We start from the raw sequence: 17,712 nt of genomic DNA, 5'->3' as shown, positions 1-17,712 counted from the left end.
GGTCTGTAATTTCCTAGATCACCCTTGAATCTTCATGGGCTACCGTTAAACAAAATTATTATTGGCACAGAATATTAGCAACTGGGCCATAACTAAAATAGCAGGACTCGTGGTTAAAAAAAAAACATCTTAATGGTAGCTCACATTGCAAACTTAAGTCTCTATATTTTGTCTCACGTTTAAGGTTAATATTCATTGGTGCAGCCACCATTTAATTTTAAAATTTATAACTTAAACAATTAGAGCCACTGAGAAGTCATAATGTAGCTAATTGTTTAGCCTAAGCATTTTAAGGTTAATTTGTTATTTACATCACTGAACACATATTTTTCTCACCTGACTTATAATGGCAAGAAGAGGGGAAACAATGGTAAGGAAGGAAGGTCCAGAAAAAAAAAAAAAAAAAAAAGTCAGCTTCAAGATTTAATTCCTATTGTACAGGTTAGAGCTCTTCCTCCTCCCTCCTCCCCCACAAATTAACTAATATATTGCAGAGCTTGATCATAAGAGACTTGTTGCAAGCAGCATGAACAGTACTCTGTGCTAAAAAGACCTCTTGACCAGACATGCCTCTCTGAAAGACAGTGACCCTGATGGAACCATCTAGATGCGAGCAAAAGGAATGTGGGTAACCTTGGAAAGACCCTCGGTTAGGCTAACCCAGTCTATCTGGAATCCCATAATTCAGCAAAACTTAAGCATGCACAGAGTACCAGCATTGGCAGCTCGGGAAGCAGCCACTGACTGCAGAGCTGTGCACAGGTGTTTCTGGGCACCTTCAGGGAGAGGTCAAGCATGTGGGGCTTGGAGATCTCTGCCAGCTACTCCAGCAGTATACTGCTGTTGAGTGGTCAAAGGCTCCCTCATTTTGGGCTCAGGCCCACTCATGGCTATGCCAATGGCTTGTTATAATATCAGGCTTCCAGATCCATTCCCCAAAACTCAATCTTCTTTCAATATTTCCCAGGAGTGAAAGTCAGCTAAGTGGGTTTTAAATTGCAGTTGGAACACGCCGACGCCATCTTAACAACCTAGGAATTGCCATACTGGGACAGACTAAAGGTTCATCAAGCATAGTATCCTGTTTCTAACAGTGGCCAACCCAGGTCCCAAGTAGTAAAACAGATTTTATGTTGCTTATCCTAGGAATAAGCAGTGGATTTCCCCAAGCCTTCTCAATAATGGCCTATGGACTTCTCTTTTCGGAAATTAACCAAACTTTTTAAAAACCCCGCTAAGCTAAGTGATTTCACCACATTCTCCGGCAACAAATTCCAGAGTTTAATTACACGTTGTGTGAAGACACATTTTCTCCAGTTTATTTTAAATCTACTACTTAGTAACTTCATCGCATGTCCCCTAGTCCTAGTATTTTTGGAAAGAGTGAACAAGCAATTCGCATTTACACTTTCCACTCTACTCATTATTTTATAGACCTCTGTCATATCACCCCTGAGCCATCTCTTCTCCAAGCTGAAGAGCCCTAGCCATTTTAGCCTCTCCTTATATGGAAGTCATCCCATCCCTTTTATAATTTTTGTCACCCTTCTCTGTACCTTTTCTAATTCCACTATATCTAATCTAATCTAATCCTTAGGTTTGTATACCGCATCATCTCCACGTTCGTAGAGCTCGACGTGGTTTACAGTAGGAGAAATAGGAAGGAACTACAACAGAGGGTTAGAGGTAGAAGTGTGAAGAAAATTTAGAGGACTTGGGATGCCAAGATATAAGAGTTTCCTTGATTCCTAAATTGGAGGGAGACTTACATTTTTTGAGAAAAGCCAGGTTTTCAGATGTTTGCGGAAAACTTGGAGAGAGCTCAAGTTCCGAAGAGGGGCGGTAAGGTTGTTCCAGAGCTCAGTGATTTTGAAATGGAGGGAGGTCCCTAGCTTTCCTATATCTTTTTTGAGATACGGCAACCAGACCTGCACACAGTATTCGAGGTGCGGTTGTACCATAGAGCGATACAAGGGCATTATAACATTTTCATCTTTGTTTTACATTCCTTTCCTGATAATTCCTAACATTCTATTTGCTTTCTTAGCAGCCGCCATACATTGAGCTGAGGATCTCAACTTATCCTCAACAATGACACCTAGATCCTTTTCCTGGGGCAGTGACTCCTAACACAGAACCCAGCAATACATAGCTATAGCTCGGGTTCCTTTTTCCCACATGTATCACTTTGCACTTGCTCACATTAAACGTCATCTGCCGTTTTGACGCCCAGTCTTCCAGTCTCACAAGATCCTCTTTCAATTTTCCACATTCCTTTGGCGATTTAACAACTTTGAACAACTATTGTGCCATCAGCAAATTTAATTATCTCACTAGTTATTCTCATCTCTAGGTCACTGATAAATATGTTAAGAACAGCCTTACTGGGTCAGGCCAATGATCCATCAAGCCCAGTAGCCCGTTCTCACGGTGGCCAATCCAGGTCAATAGTATCTGGCCAAAACCCAAAGAGTAGCAACATTCCATGCTACCGATCCAGGGCAAGCGTTTTAACAACTTTGAACAGTTTAGTGTCATCTACAAATTTAATCACTTCACTCGTTGTTCCAATTTCAAGATCATTTATAAATAAGTTAAATAGCATCGGTCCCAGTACAAATCCCTGATACACGCCACCGTTTACTCTCCTCCATTGAGAAAAATGACCATTTAATCATACACTCTGTTTTCTATCCGATAACCAATTCCTAATCTACAAGTGAAGTTTGCCATGACTCTAATTTTCTCAGGAGCCTCTTATGAAGAAGTTTGTCAAAAGTTTTCTGAAAAGTGTAGTTACTTACCTGTAACATAGGTTCTCCGTGGACAGCAGGATAGTCAGCCACATATGGGTGTTGTCCCAACAGCTCCCAATTTGCGGATAAGCTCTCCAATAGCTCAGAGAGATTTTTTTTTTCTCTCTCTCTCTCTCTGAGCACGTGCAGTGCCCGGGCCCTACTGGGCATGCCCGAGCCCTACCCATTTTCCCCTGCTTCCCCCTAATCCCCAGTCTTTAGTTTCCGCCCGTTCCCATCATTACATCAACTGGCTCACCTTTAGCCACATGTTTATTCGCACTTTCAAAGAAGTCAAGGTCCTGGGAAATATTGAAAGAAGACTCGGGGCTCCTTTTACTAAGGTGCGCTAGCATTTTTAGCGCACGCCCAAAATTACCGCGTGCTAAACCGCCCGGTATGCCTCTAGAATAACGCTAGCTCAATGCTGGCATTAAGGCCCTAACGCACCTTTGTAAATGGAGCCCTCAGTTTCGGCAAATGGATCTGGGAGGCCGACATTGAAACAGAGATTGAAGCGATTCCCAGAGAAAGTATTTTGCCTAAAGGGATGAGACTCTGTCCTAAGCTGACCATTAGATGTCAGTGTAATTGCTGGTGCCCTCAAACTGTTACCTAATAGGATGTATGATCTTCAGGGTAATGGCACTATATAAATTGTCAGTCTGAGGTTTCCATTCGAACACACGGCTCTTGCAAAGCGAGCATATGCACGATCGGCTTTTCTTTCTCCGTTTCTGCTCCAGGAGCAAATCACCTCAGTGGGCCCAGTCTGTTTTTGCAAACCTAGATGACTTTTCCTGCTCTTTGAAGGTCATATTATAAAAAGACAAACCACTAGGGGGGGAGGGGGAGGAGTAGGAAATAGTTATTCTCTCACCTTACTTAATGAAATATTTATTTAATTCGAAAAGGGCGAACAGAATGCTAGGAATGATTAAAAAGGGGATCACGAACAGATCAGCGAAGCTTATCATGCCGCTATACCGGGACATGGTACGCCCTCACCTGGAATATTGCGTCCAGCATTGGTCATCGTACATGAAAAAGGACACGGTACTACTCGAAAGGGTCCAGGGAAGAGCGACTAAAATGGTTATGGAGTTGGAGGAGTTGCCGTACAGTGAGAGATTAGAGAAGCTGGGCCTCTTTTCCCTTGAAAAGAGGAGACCGAGAGGGGACATGATCGAAGCATTCAAGATAATGAAGGGAATAGACTTAGTAGATAAAGACAGGTTGTTCACCCTCTCCAAGGTAGAGAGAACAAGAGGGCACTCTCTGAAGTTAAAAGGGGATAGATTCCGTACAAATGTAATGAAGTTCTTCTTCACCCAGAGAGTAGTAGAGAACTGGAATGCTCTTCCGGAGTCTGTTATAAGGGAAAACACCCTCCAGGGATTCAAGACAAGGTTGGACAAGTTCCTGCTGAACCAGAATGAACGCAAGTAGGGCTGGTCTTGGTTAGGGCACTGGTCTTTGACCTGGAGGCCGCCGCGTGAGCAGGCTGCTGGGCGCGATGGACCACTAGTCTGACCCTGCAGCGGCTGTTCTTATGTTCTTATGATTTCTATCCCGTCCTCCCAGGAGCTCAGAATAGGTTACAAGCTAACATTCACAGTAGGTTACATTGGACAGCACATTTGGTAATACAATACAGTACCATACAGAACAGTAGCATAATGACAAGCCTGGAAAAGTAACCAACCACAAAACCAAAAGTGTAAAAACCCCACAAATCAAATCACAAAACTCACCAAAGGAAAGAAAGAGATGGTTGCTGCATTGGCCCCACTCTCCCTAACAAGAAGAAGCGGCTTACCTTGGGCTACAAATATAATAAGATCCAGTGGGACCACAGGAGTCCTGAAGAGCAGCAACAGCAGGATCATCAAACAAAAGACAAATCCAGCGGCAAATGGAAAAAAAAAAAAAAATCCCCTCTCCGGGGCAAAAAACAGAAGGAAGATAAGAGTGTAGGAAGGAACTGTGCTCAGAAAGAACAAATCAGAAAAAAAAGGGGAGATTAACTCCTTGCAAATGTTAAAAAAACAGAAACCAAGAGAGCAGGGCAGCATGTGACAGCTTCAGGATGAGAATAAAGCTCTGGCACGGTATCAACGACTTTATGTACAGACTATGATAAGGTACCTTGAGGTAAGTTTAAAACAATCCAGGAATATAAGAGATTTGAATTTAAGATGTTGAAATATTTGACACCCACCTGAAAGGATTCAACATGGATCTGGGTTTCCTATCACATTATAAACCAGTGGTCTCAAACTCGAACCCTTTGCAGGGCCACATTTTAGATTTGTCGGTACTTGGAGGGCCTCAGAAAAAAAAGAGTTAATGTCTTATTAAAGAAATGACAATTTTGCATGAGGTAAAACTCTTTATAGTTTATAAATCTTTTCTTTTGGCTAAGTCTTAATAATAATATTGTAATTTATAGCTAAAGAGACATGATCAAGAAACTGTTTTATTTTACTTCTGTGATTATGATAAACATACCGAGGGCCTCAAAATAGTACCTGGCGGGCCGCATGTGGTCCCCGGGCCGCGAGTTTGAGACCACTGGTATAAACCATAAAATTATACTGCTTTGTCACCTTCTTTTCACCCATCCACTTTGCCCAACTTCTGGCTCCTCTCATCCTTCCCCCAAGACTGCCATTAGAATGCCTTCATGTTTCAGTTAGGTATTATTTTGGTATTGTCAACTGTTGCTCATACCTGACCTAAAGAAAGTGGTTCTGCCTTCCAAGGTTTGTCCAAAAATGTTTTTTCAGTTAATCCAACAAAAAATTATCACCTTATTGTCATTTCTTTTATTTATATGTTACTCTAAAAACTAATCAGCACTGTATGAAAATTATTCCAATAAATAAAACAAGGTACATCACCTTTCAATTTTTTTTTTTAATTTATTTATATCATTTTCAAACTTATATCAAGCATAACTTGTACAGAAAGAAGTTAAACACAAGAACAAATTCCATCAAGATTGACATTACAACTGACAAAAAAGACATATATACGTTTAACTTTACTCAAGCCCTACAAAAGGATCCAAGATTAATACCAGTGCCCAGGTCAAAAAATGCTTCTGCTACCTCTGGAAACTTCGCACCATCAAACGCCATTTCGACCACCTCTCCTTCCGTCTACTGGTCCAATCATTAATCTTAAGCATACTGGACCATTGTAATATCATATACCTGGGAGCCTATAAAAACACCATCAAACGTTTAAGAATAGTACAAAATGCTGCAGTCCGCCTCATCTTCGGCCTCAAAAAATATGACCACGTTTAGCCCCTACTACACTAAACTCCACTGGCTGCCGGTGGAGGCAAGAATCATCTTTAAATTCGCTTGCCTCTGCTTCAAAACCTTAGCAGGCTCTTCACCAATTTACCTTGAAATTGCTGGCCCCTCTCGTACTCGAAATACCTACCTGTTTTCCTTTCCATCCCTGAAGGGTTGCCTCTATAAGAAATTCCTCGACAGATCCCTAGCATTCCAAGCGGGCAAATGGAACAAATGCCTCTCAACTCTCATCTCCAATTCCCCTCCCCCCCCCCCATCAAACATTTAGGAAGTTAATCAAAACCTACCTTTTTGACAAATTCCTCTGATCTATCCACCCTCTTACTTGCCTCCCCCTCTGACCTCAACTCTCCCCCAGTCTCTTCTCCGCTGTAAGTAACACCGCAGCATGTAACTTACAGCAAATGTATATGTCAACCTAGCGGAAAAAAAAACTTTGCCGTAAATTTATCTTCTAAAATGTAAATGTAAACATCACTGAAAATGTATCGTCCTAAATGTAACATTACTGAAATTGTAACTTCGCTGTAAATGTACAGTCTCTTCATTTGTTAACCGCATAGAACTTCCATGGTAATGCGGTTTACAAGAATAAAGTTATTATTATTATTATTATTATTATTATTATTAAAATGCGAGAAAATTAAGTAAATAGTCAAGGATATAAAGCTGTAGGGCTAAGAGCTAATGCCTAAATTAATCTAAAGAACTAATGATTTTCTTCCTCCAAATTGGATAATGCCAAGAAGTTAATTAACTGAAAAGGTTCAAAGAAAACATACTTAATTTCACGGTGATACACTCGCAATTTTTTTTTAATTAAACTTTCTTTCATGCAACCTCTCCTGTTCTTCAAATAAACTATTATACCAACATCGTTTCATCGACCCTAAATATCCTGCAACTCGATGCCTATAGATCTGATCTCTCCACCCCCACCCCATTCCGCCCCGCGGAGCTGACAGGAAATCATCTCACATTTCCCAAAGCATGCGCTAACTTTACGCATTCACCTACTCGAACCCGAGCCCCTCTTTGCGCCGCCTGCGCAGTTAGAGAGGGAGGGAAGCAGTGCCGAAGAGCAGCGGAAACCTTTGCCCGGTGGGCGGGGCAGACACACACTTACCTCACTGAGGACGTTCTCGTGGGAAGAACCTGCAGGGAGATAGCCATTCGGCTGGAGGGGAGGTGCGGCGTTTGCTCAGGGAGAGCAGGAAGCAGGATGGCCCGGGGAAGGGAATGGCCCCCGGGTGTTCTGTCGCTGCTTGCCCCAGGACCTCTCCCTGTGCACAGGAACATGCAAGCACTATTACCCCCGATGATGAGTTTGAAAGACTCCTACACGTTAAGAGTGCGCCTTTCTGGCGATTGCTCAACAGCTTAATCCAGGGGAAGGGAAACCCCAAATATCTTAAAACCAGCTATCCAGGCACTCTTCACTACTAGCGCACAGTTCAGAGCTCACGTTAGCCACGTCTGGGTTTGAAGTCAAATCCTAAAGCAGCGTGGCTCTTGAGGCCCCTGATTCTACCCATTGAAAACAGCTCTGCAGTTCCCATGATGCCATAGGATGCGATTTCCAGAAGTCCAGGACTGGCCCATTCTTTCACTTCTGGAACTGGGTAAAAGTGGCAGTTTGAGGCAGCTGAGCACCTACATAGTTTTATGCTCCTTCAACTTCTCATAGCACCAATTTGATTGCCTCAAAGTAAGCAAACGAAAAAGCAATTGATAAAAATGGTAAATCAGGATTTTTTTTTTTTTTTACAAACCTGCACAGGAGGCCCTACAGCCAGCTGGATTTTCTGGATATCCATAATGAATATGCAAGAGATATGTTTTGCATATGCTAGAACAGGGGTAGGGAACTCCGGTCCTCGAGAGCTGTATTCCAGTCGGATTTTCAGGATTTCCCCAATGAATATGCATGAGATCTATTTGCATGCACTTCTTTCAATGCATATTCATTGGGGAAATCTTGAAAACCCGACTGGAATATGGCTCTCGAGGACCGGAGTGCCCTACCCCTGTGCTAGAACTCCAAATCTTGCAGATTTATCTCATGCATTTTCATGATGAAAATGAAAAAGGATATTCTGAAAATCTAACTAACCGGGGGGGGAGGGGGGCTCTGGGCTGGTTTTGAAAGCCCTAGTAGGCCTATTATAGCACTTTTTACATATGTAGTCAAATATCATTCTAGATATAAAACCATTTTAATTAGCTCTGTCCTTGAAAGTCAACAACGCTTTACAACTTACCCAGTTCCAGTACAGACATTTCAGCATTTCTGACATCCATGTTCTGGTACATCCTGGGACTGGAAAGCAATAATTTCAGTGGGTGGACTCGGGGACTACAAATACCACACTGCACTGAGGATGTAACCTAAAAACCAGGACTGGTCTAAAAAGTGCCTACTGGAACTGGGTGAACTGAAAGCTCTGAGTTAGCTTCTTTAAAACCCCCAGAACATATAGTAGAGCTATATACAGACCTAAAAAAAAATTAAAATAGGGAAAAAGCTACTCCTGTTTGTCAGTACTCAAACTGAGAAGTGCAGAAGATAAAATACTGCAGTTTTATACAGGCACCAAAGCAAGACTATTGAAGCTCTCTGCTTCCCAACTATCACAAGCATCTCAAGTTTTCAGGTAAGGCTGCCAACTGGATCCAGATTTGCAGAATGAGGTTGATCCAGGCTTGGGTTACCCCATTGCATGTAGGAACTTGCAGTCCCTAAGAAAAAGCAACACTACAAGTCCCAGCATACAATGGGGGTAAGCCCAGAACTGGATCATCCTTGTCCTGTGAATCTGGATCCAGTTAGCAGCCTTATGTTCAGGATACCCACAATGAATGTGTATGAGATGTATTGCATAGAACAGGGGAAGTGCATGGAAATGTATACTCAAGTATGGATGTTCTGAAACCCCAACTAGCTGGTAGTATTCAAGGATTGGCATCTTGCAGCTTCCTTCTTATCAGGAGTTCTCAGTCCAGTCCTTGGAACACAATGAGCCAGTCTGGTTTTCAAGATATCCACAATGAGTATGCATGAAAATTAATTTGTTTGCACTGCCTACTGTATTTACAAATTCATCTCATTCCTATTCATTACAGATACCTGTACTGTATTTTGAAAACCTAACAGGCTAGGTGTTTCTCCAGGACTTGGCTGAGAACTTCTGTTCTACATATATGGTGGCAAATTGAATAATACGATTCCAAATCCTCTCCTGGAGGCACACAGCCCAGATAGGTTTTGAAGACTGCCATAATTAATATTCATGAGGCAGATTTGTATACATTGGAGATCCACTGTATACAAATCTTTCTCATGCATATTCAGTATGGTAATCCTGAAAACCTGGCTGGCTAGAGGTGCTTCCAAGAGAGGGTTGAGAAGTACTGCCATAAGAAAGGTGAGACTACAAGTTCATGTACAGTATTACATTACATTACATTAGTGATTTCTATTCCGCCTTTACCTTGCGGTTCAAGGCGGATTACATAAGAGTTGTTATGATAATAGGAAGAACATATTGTTAAGATATTAAGAAGTATTTAGGAAAAGTTTGAGCATTTTCTAATTTGTTAAGGAGTAGTTGCAGTATGCAGTGGGATAAATCCAGGACTAGATTCATTTTACCAGATGACTCTGGAGCTTATCAGATATACCCCCCACTCAAAAAATACACCTTGAAGAGTGCAGGAATTTTATCTTTTCCATTAAGGGGCACCAGTGGTTGACCCAGTTCCCAAAACAAATTAGATTGATAACTGACCTCAAGACATTCAAATCTTCACTAATAATACATCTGTCTAAAGATGCTTATTTCACCTTCTAATCTGTGAATGGTCAGACTAAAGAACTAGAACCAAATCCTTAAAGCTGATGTCGCTTTGATAAATGTTTAAATGCACCTTACTTTGTCTCTATCATAATTGTATACTTATAAATATCACTCTGCCCTATATTTGTTACCAACAATGGACAGCTCAGGTCCCAGTGCCAGCACCTCAGAGCACATGGTTTGCAATACACTCCTCTGTAATCTGGTGCCAGGCTCTGTTCTCTGTTGGTCACTTCACCTCAACCCCCTGGACTTGTGGTTGTTCCCTTTGGACCTTTTTGCTTGAGAACTCAGACATGCTCCATCTTGTCTCAGAAGCACACGTGCTTCTCTACCGCCCCTGGAACCAAATTTGACTTTTTACCACACATATGCAATACTCAGCATTTCACCTGTGGAACTACTGTAATCTTCCCAATGACTCTCCAACCTCTTTCTCTTCGAAATTTCCGTCCTCATCTGCTATTACAAAGTCTCTTGCCTTAGTGCAACAAGCTCCTGAGAATCAACAAATCGTGAGTGAATTAACTACATTTATTCAATAAAGTAAATTTCAGAAAAGAACAGCGACTTCATGGGCATGCTGGTGTGCTAAGGTTATTACTCTGGAAATTATAGCTCAGGTCTGCCTTAAGAGTCCAGAATCAAAGCCAGGACACATGACACAATCAGGGCCGGATTTAGATGAAAAGAGGCCCTAGGCTATTCCACTTATGAGAGATAATAAAATACATCATTACTGTGATATATATCAATATGTTAAATGGAACATGTTGTTATTGGTACTAACCTTTATAAAAAATGTGACACGGATAATAAATAAAAAAAAGTCGAGAGCACTTATTTGGACATTTATTCTCAGCACCATATATAGTACTTGTAACAATAACTAATCAAACATAACACACAACATTGCCCCTTCCTATGTCCATAGTGCCCCCAGTGCGTCCTTCCTCACATCCCCCCTCCGATGCCCGCCTGCCTCCCATCCCCCTTCCACTGAAACCCCCACCGCACCCCACCCCCCAATGCCAGTCTTGGCTGCCCTGTCCTGACAGATCCACGTTTTGCCTCTCTCCCTGCGGGGCTGGGCTTTGCCCAGCTGTTTCCGGACTGACGTCTTTCCCTCCCCGATCCTCCTCCCAGGGCGAGAAAAAGAAAGGGAGAAGCTGAGTCGGCGCCCCGTTGCGGCCGGAGCCAGTTCCGATCCCGAAGCGTAGAATTTCTCCTTATTTACGGTTCAGTGTTTTATGTTCACTGTTTTTAGAATAGTGTAATTTTAATTTTGCTAACAATTTGAATGTAGGCCCCTCTTGATCTTGAGGCCCTAGGCTGAAGCCTAGTTAGCCTATAGGAAAATCCGGCCCTGGACACAATGCTTTAAGAGTCCAGATCATTCCAAAAGAATGCCTCTGCTGCTCAGCCTCCCTCCAGGAGGCAAGAAATTCTTCTGTGAGTCAATGAGAGTAGTGTGTAAGAAGTCTTAAGTGAGCGCAGTTGGAGGGCCCAGCCCGGAGGAGGTGGAAGGTAAAGGAAATAAAAAGGGGTGTTGAGGAGAGATGAGACTTTTGGTTATCCTGATCTCCTGCAAGAGCCCGAGTACCGAGGGGTAGGGTTTGTCAGATTTCCAATTTAAAAAAAAAGAGGATGCCTGGCCCCGCCCCATTCTGCTCCCAGCCCGCCCCATTCCACATCTTGCTCTGCCCTGTTCTGCCCCTGCCCCCACATAAACTTCCAGTCTCCTTCCCCGAGCTCGGGGCTGCATCTAGAAGGCCTCTACACATGCGTGGATGGCAGTATGATGATGTCATCTGTGCGTGCATATGATGTCATTGCATCGACATCTATACAGAGAGCCTCCAGACGCAGCTTCCAGCTTGGGGACTTCCAAAACCCGGACAAATTGCCAGGATCTGGAAATCCCTTGGGCACCTGGACAATCCTCTTAAAAGAGGACAAGTCCGGGTTTTCCCAGACGTCCGGTCGCCCTACTGAGGGGGGACTCCTGGAAGTACTGTCAACCTGTGGAGTGAGAGTTCAACTGAGTTCGCTAGTGAGCAAGCGGTGAAGTTGTAAATTCAGCTTGGCAGAAAGGAAACAGAGGCTCTGGGCTGAGGTGTATTCCCTTGCCATTTTCAGTGTGTGCCATTCTTTTCCATTTAGAGAAAACAGGGCTAAAAACATAATCATCCAGCTCCCCATATTTGAAGAGGATGCTCTTTGGAATACTGCATCTTGTAATAGACCGATTAGATCCAATTGATGCTGGGGGGGTCTCCATGAGGCCTTATGCCAAGGCTTGGTTTAGAAAAATGAATTAGTGATGCCCATTTTCATTCTTTTTTTTCTGCCTTGATGCACTTAGCAGGTGAATCAGAAAGCATCATACTGAAATAATCACTCACATACTGTTAAACTGCTTGACAATGCAAGTTATCCCCCCGCCTCTTTTTACAAAACCGCAAAAGTGGTTTTTAGTGCAGGCTGGCACGCTGAATGCTCTCATCTGCTCCCAACACTCGCAAAGTTCCTATGAACATCGGGAGCAGCGCAGAGCATTCAGCATGCCGGCCTGCACTAAAAACAGCTATGGCGGTTTTGTAACAGGGGGTTTATATGGAAGAATATTTAAAACTGTTAGAAGAAAAAGGAAGAGGATCTGGAACTAATCATGGCCAAAAGAGAAATGAAAATTCAATACAAGCCAATTGTTTTGCAGTGTGGGCAGAAATCTTCACACTATTTATCATAACAACCTCAAATTAGTTACATCCAAAAACTGCCTTTACAACACCCACAGTAAATGTGTCCTGTCATAGTAACTGAGCTGATATTAATACTTCTGGAGGAAGAATCGTGTTGTTTCTCTGGTAAAAAGTGAATTTTAAGTAAAGATCTAAATGTGTTGAACATCGTGCTGCCAAAAGAGCTTTCAGTGATGCTATAAGAAAATGTCAGTATGTCTGAATATCTCTTAGGGCACTATCAGGTCATCACTGTAAAGCAGAAACAGTTTGGCACCACAGAGACACAGCCTCAGTCATGCTGTCTCTTCAAAGTCAGTAGACATGAATTGAGAAACTGCTGAGGAAAGTCCTTGTGAGGCCTAAAATTACTTTAAAAGACTGACTGAGAATGGGGAAAACGTGGAAAGTGACGAGAAGGAAACCACTGCTGAAGAAAAGCCTTATGGGACTAGATTCAGTAATTGACACTCAAACAATGGCACTGAAAAAAAAAACCACACGGAACGCTGTTCTTAAACGGCCTCAAGACATAGAGGGGCATTTTTTTAAAACTTGGATGTTTCCAGCTGAACGTCCAGAGTTGGAGGAACAGAAATGGCCATGTTTGAATGGCAAACTGCTGGACGTCCAAATATAATTTTTTTTATCGTCTACTGAGACATCTTGGCAACCCAGGATGTCTAAGCCGTGAGAACGTCTAACTTTATGCCCCATTTTCAATCAGAAAAACATCCATGTTGAAAATGTCCTAATTCTGACCATTTGGATGTGGTTGGGGCCAGCATACTAATGGACTGGCCACATAGACATCCCAACAGAGCAATGGGTCACCTTAGAGGGCACTGCTGTGAACTTTACATAAAGGGTTCCAGATGTATATCTCACCATAACCTCTTTATAATTTGTGGTGAGCCCCCAATCCCCCCCCCCAAAAAAAACCCCTATTATATCCTTGTGTGTACCACCCAATAGCATTTATGGCTGCAGGTGGCACCTATAGTAAGTTTGGGGTGGGTTTACACGTTCTACCATAAATGTAGTGGTTAGAGAGGCTTATGGACCTACTAGGTCTGACCTAGGTCCTCCTCTCTATGGTTCATTAGCCCACCCACCAGTGTGCAGCTCTACTAGGCTTCCCCATACCAGATGCTGCTGTTTTAAAGACAGGTCTGTACCTTTTTGTTCTAATTTTTGTGTGGTGGAAGGGGATCAGTGAGCACTGGGAGAGCATGGGGGTGTATTACCTTGAGGCATGCAGTGGTCACCTGGTCAGTTTGGGCACCTTTATGGCACTTATACCCTTCTAAAACAGGTCTAGTTCCAAACATATTAGTTCCTTCCAGGATGTCTTGCAAAATGTTTGATTATCGCTGCAAGACATCCATGTCTAACCTGCCCTTGGGAACACCTAAAGCCCACCCATAGCATGCCTCCATCACACCCATGAGCCTGATAGCTTTTCCAACAATCATTCGACACATGAACAATATCTCATTCTCCTGGTGATGCACAAATGGGAACGCCTCCTTGTTTCCAGTTGCTAATTACTGGCAGCTCTGGAACTGCCAGTAATGGTTGTGCACACACAACACAGGCACAGCGGCATTACAAAAACACACAGCCCTGCTGGCAGGGTGGCCCCAAACTGGGATCCCTGACGCCTCCTTGACACCAAGCCCCCCTCCTTTCCAATCTCCCTGACCACTCCCATGTCCCCAAACAAAATCCTAGTGGTCGGGTTGGCCCGTCCCACTCAGCTCCCCCATACCTTCTGTTGAAAATCACCAGTATGCATGGGGAGGGGCCTAAGGCCCTGATTGGCTCAGGCACCTAAGGCCCCACCCCAGGGGGGGTGTTTTAGGCACTTGAGTCAATCAGGACCTTAGGCCCCTCCCGGTGCATCCCAGGATACACCAGGAGGGGGAAGGGCAAGGAGGCCCCGGTGCATCCCAGGATACACCAGGAGGGGGAAGGTGGGGGGGGGGGGGGAAGGCAGGGAATAGGGCAGAGGAAGTGCGCCACAGCCTCGGGTGCTTCTCACCCTCGCTACGCCACTGCTTACATCTTAATGTAGTGTGGTGTATATATATATAATCCCTGATTCTACCCTTTAAAATCAATGCTGTAGGTCTCATGGCACTGATGAGATTGCCAGAAGTTCAGGCCTGATTTAAAATGGTCCCTACTGAAACTGGATAACTTGGCAGATCTGCTCTTCTAAGATCCCCTTTTACAAAGACACGGTAGTGATGCTGCCACGGTAAACTTACCGAAGCCCGTTCAATTCTTATGGGCTTCGGTCCATTTACCGCGGCAGCATTGCTACTGCGGCTTTGTAAATGAGGCCCTAAGTGTTGTGCTTGCATAGTTACATAGGGGGAAATTCTATGAGGTGCTTAAAGATAGGTGCCTAAATAAATTAGATGACTAACTTAATTTAGTAAATTGGCCTCAATTATTAGCTTTAACAAGCTTTAGCAAGCTCATAATCAACAAGCTCGTAATCAAAAAAAAAAAATTAATTGGGAGATAGGCAACTATCCTCTTAAGCGCGATTCTCCAAAAGATAGGCATCTATCGCATGGTGACTAGCAGTGCCTAACACCACAGTAGACATGTTTAGGGTTGGAGAAAGACTTACGTGTCACTAGGTGCAATTCTCTAAAGCAGTGTTTTTCAACTGCTGTTCCGCGGCACACTAGTGTGCCGCGAGATGTTGCCTGGTGTGCCGCAGGGCCGCCAGGGGGCCCGAGGCAGGGGCGCCAGTAGCTCGCCAAGGCAAAGTGAGTCGATCATTCAGGACTCACTTTGTCTTGGCGATCTAATCTATCGAGCCGATAAGTCTTCTTCTTCTTCCCGACGTCAATTCTGCAGTCGGAGAGGAAGTTCAGGCCAGCCAATCGCTGCCTGGCTGGGCGGAACTTCCTCTCCGATTGCAGAATTGACGTCAGGGAGAGCATGCGTCGGCGTCGGCTTTGGGGCCTGTTATCCATTGGTGGGTCCTGTTCCCCGATGGCAGCGGCAGTGGCAGTGGCTTGGGGAATGGCAGGGAGAAAGAAAGAAAGGGGGCAGGCAGGGAAACAGAAGGAAAGAAGAGAAACAGAAAAAAAGAAAGAAAGGTCAGGGAGAGAGGAAGAAAAAGTTGGGGGAGGGAATGAGGTGTGGAGGAGAGAAAGCATACAGGCTGATAGAAGGGAAGAAAGATTGGATGCACAGTCAGAAGAAGAAAGTGCAACCAGAAATCACCAAACTAAACAATGTTAGCATTCTTTTGTACCAGAGGTTGATTTGCTCGGCCTCTCTCCTCCCCCCATCCAAGCGATTGGGAAGTCTCTTAAATGTACTTCCCCCCTCAGTTCCTCTTAAACTCTTCTGTTCTTAGCTGGCAGAGAGTAGGATCTCCTACTCACTGCTCATGCTGGCCCTGAGCCATCCTTCTGATGTAACTTCCTGTTCATGGGACTAGGATTTACATCAGAGGGCAGGCTCAAGTCAGTGTAAGCAGTGAATAGGAGACCATGCTCGCTGCTAAGAACAGACTTTAAGAGGTAATGGGGGGAGATTTAAGAGTCCTCTCCTTCACGGAGGGGGAGATGCTGGGTGCCAGCTTCCCTCTGTCCTTAGTGCCAGCTTCCCTTGCTATGCCAGTTCTTGCTGTACCTAATCTATGAGGCCATTTTACTAAGCCATAGTAAGATTTGCAGTTACAGAGGCTTAACATGGGACTTTACCAAGTGGTACGTAGCTGCAAATTTAACAAAGAAACATGATGGCAGATAAAAGCCAAAAGGCCCATCCAGTCTGCCTATCTGCAGTAACCATTATCTCTTCCTCTCTCTCTAAGAGACCCCACGTAGAGAATGACATGGGGGAAAAATTTATCACCGTTCTCGCCCTGTCCCCGTCCCCACGAGCTCAATCCCCGTCTCTGCCCCATCCCCACGAGCTCAGTCCCCGTCCCCGCCCTGCAAACTGTCAGATCCCACCTGCACAAGCCTCGAATAGTTATGATCAACAAAACCCCTGTCTCCCCTCCCTTTCACAAATATCCTCTCCACTATTGTGAAAAATATAACTACAGAATGCTATATAGAAAAATCAAGCTAACAGAATACTTCAGTCACACATGGCAGGAATAGTGTTAGGGGAGAGCAACAAGGGCAACTGCCCCCTGGTCAGAGAGAGAGCCCTAAGCCAGCTGGAAGCTAAAGAAGCACAGCCTGGGCTTTGCAGTTCCCAGTTATGTCTAATACCAGCTATAGCAGGATACATATTTCAGATCTGAAATATTCTAATCGCAAAATATAAAATAATTTTTTTTTCTACCTTTTTTGTCTGGTAATTTTGTTCTTCAAATCACATTGATCTCAGGCTTTGGTTTTGGGTTCCTTCTGACTCCTGAAGGTAAAATAGTCCCAAGAGAAGCTGGAGAGGATATGCTGAGTCTGACATGGGTGCAATTTTTTTACCACAGGAGCAAGACTTTTCACCGCTTCCAAGGGGCAATGAAAGGTCTTGTCCCATTCCCGCAAGGCGGTAAAAGGTCTTGTCCCCATTCCTGCGGTAAACCATTATCAAATGTCCCCATTACTGTGGATTTACTGCGGTGACCACGGTTTACCACGCTGAACGTTCCCCGTGTCATTTTCTAATCCCACATGCCTATCCCAGGCTTTCTTGAATTCAGACACAGTCTCTGTCTCCACCCCCTAGACTTCACCCCTAAACTACTGTTCCCTCAGGTTTTTGCAGCATAAATGCATGACCTTGCATTTCTTAGCATTAAATTTTAGCTACCACATTTCAGACCATTCTTCAAGCTTCTCCAGGTCTTTTTTTTTTCATGTTATTCACCCCATCCAGGGTATCTACTCTATTGTAGATTTTGGTATCATCCGCAAAGAGGCAAATCTTACCTGACAGCCCTTCACCAATATCGTTTATAAAAATGTTTATAAAGAACAGGCCCAAGAACAGAACCTTG

At 43.8% G+C, this 17,712-nt stretch overlaps 1 protein-coding gene across 4 annotated transcripts in view; it reads right to left on the bottom strand.

Moving 5' to 3' along the window:
- MCOLN2 (mucolipin 2) overlaps positions 1-7,664 on the bottom strand; it is a 97,110-nt gene extending 89,446 nt beyond the window's left edge. The window contains exon 1 of one of the 4 annotated variants that reach the window (XM_033917073.1): positions 7,251-7,664. In XM_033917073.1, coding sequence (XP_033772964.1) covers positions 7,251-7,423 — 173 coding nt within the window. In that variant the 5' untranslated portion in view covers positions 7,424-7,664. Of the gene's footprint in view, positions 1-6,906; positions 6,975-7,102; positions 7,214-7,250 lie in introns of those variants that run through there. The other 3 variants (XM_033917076.1, XM_033917075.1, XM_033917074.1) reach the window with 3 other exon arrangements.
- Positions 7,665-17,712: the final 10,048 nt, after the last annotated feature.

This window comes from Geotrypetes seraphini, chromosome 12 (genome assembly GCF_902459505.1).
Source record: "Geotrypetes seraphini chromosome 12, aGeoSer1.1, whole genome shotgun sequence".
In the NCBI taxonomy this organism is placed as follows: domain Eukaryota; kingdom Metazoa; phylum Chordata; class Amphibia; order Gymnophiona; family Dermophiidae; genus Geotrypetes; species Geotrypetes seraphini.
Note: the sequence above shows the minus strand (reverse complement) of the source record. Positions and strands in the feature narration are given on the sequence as shown.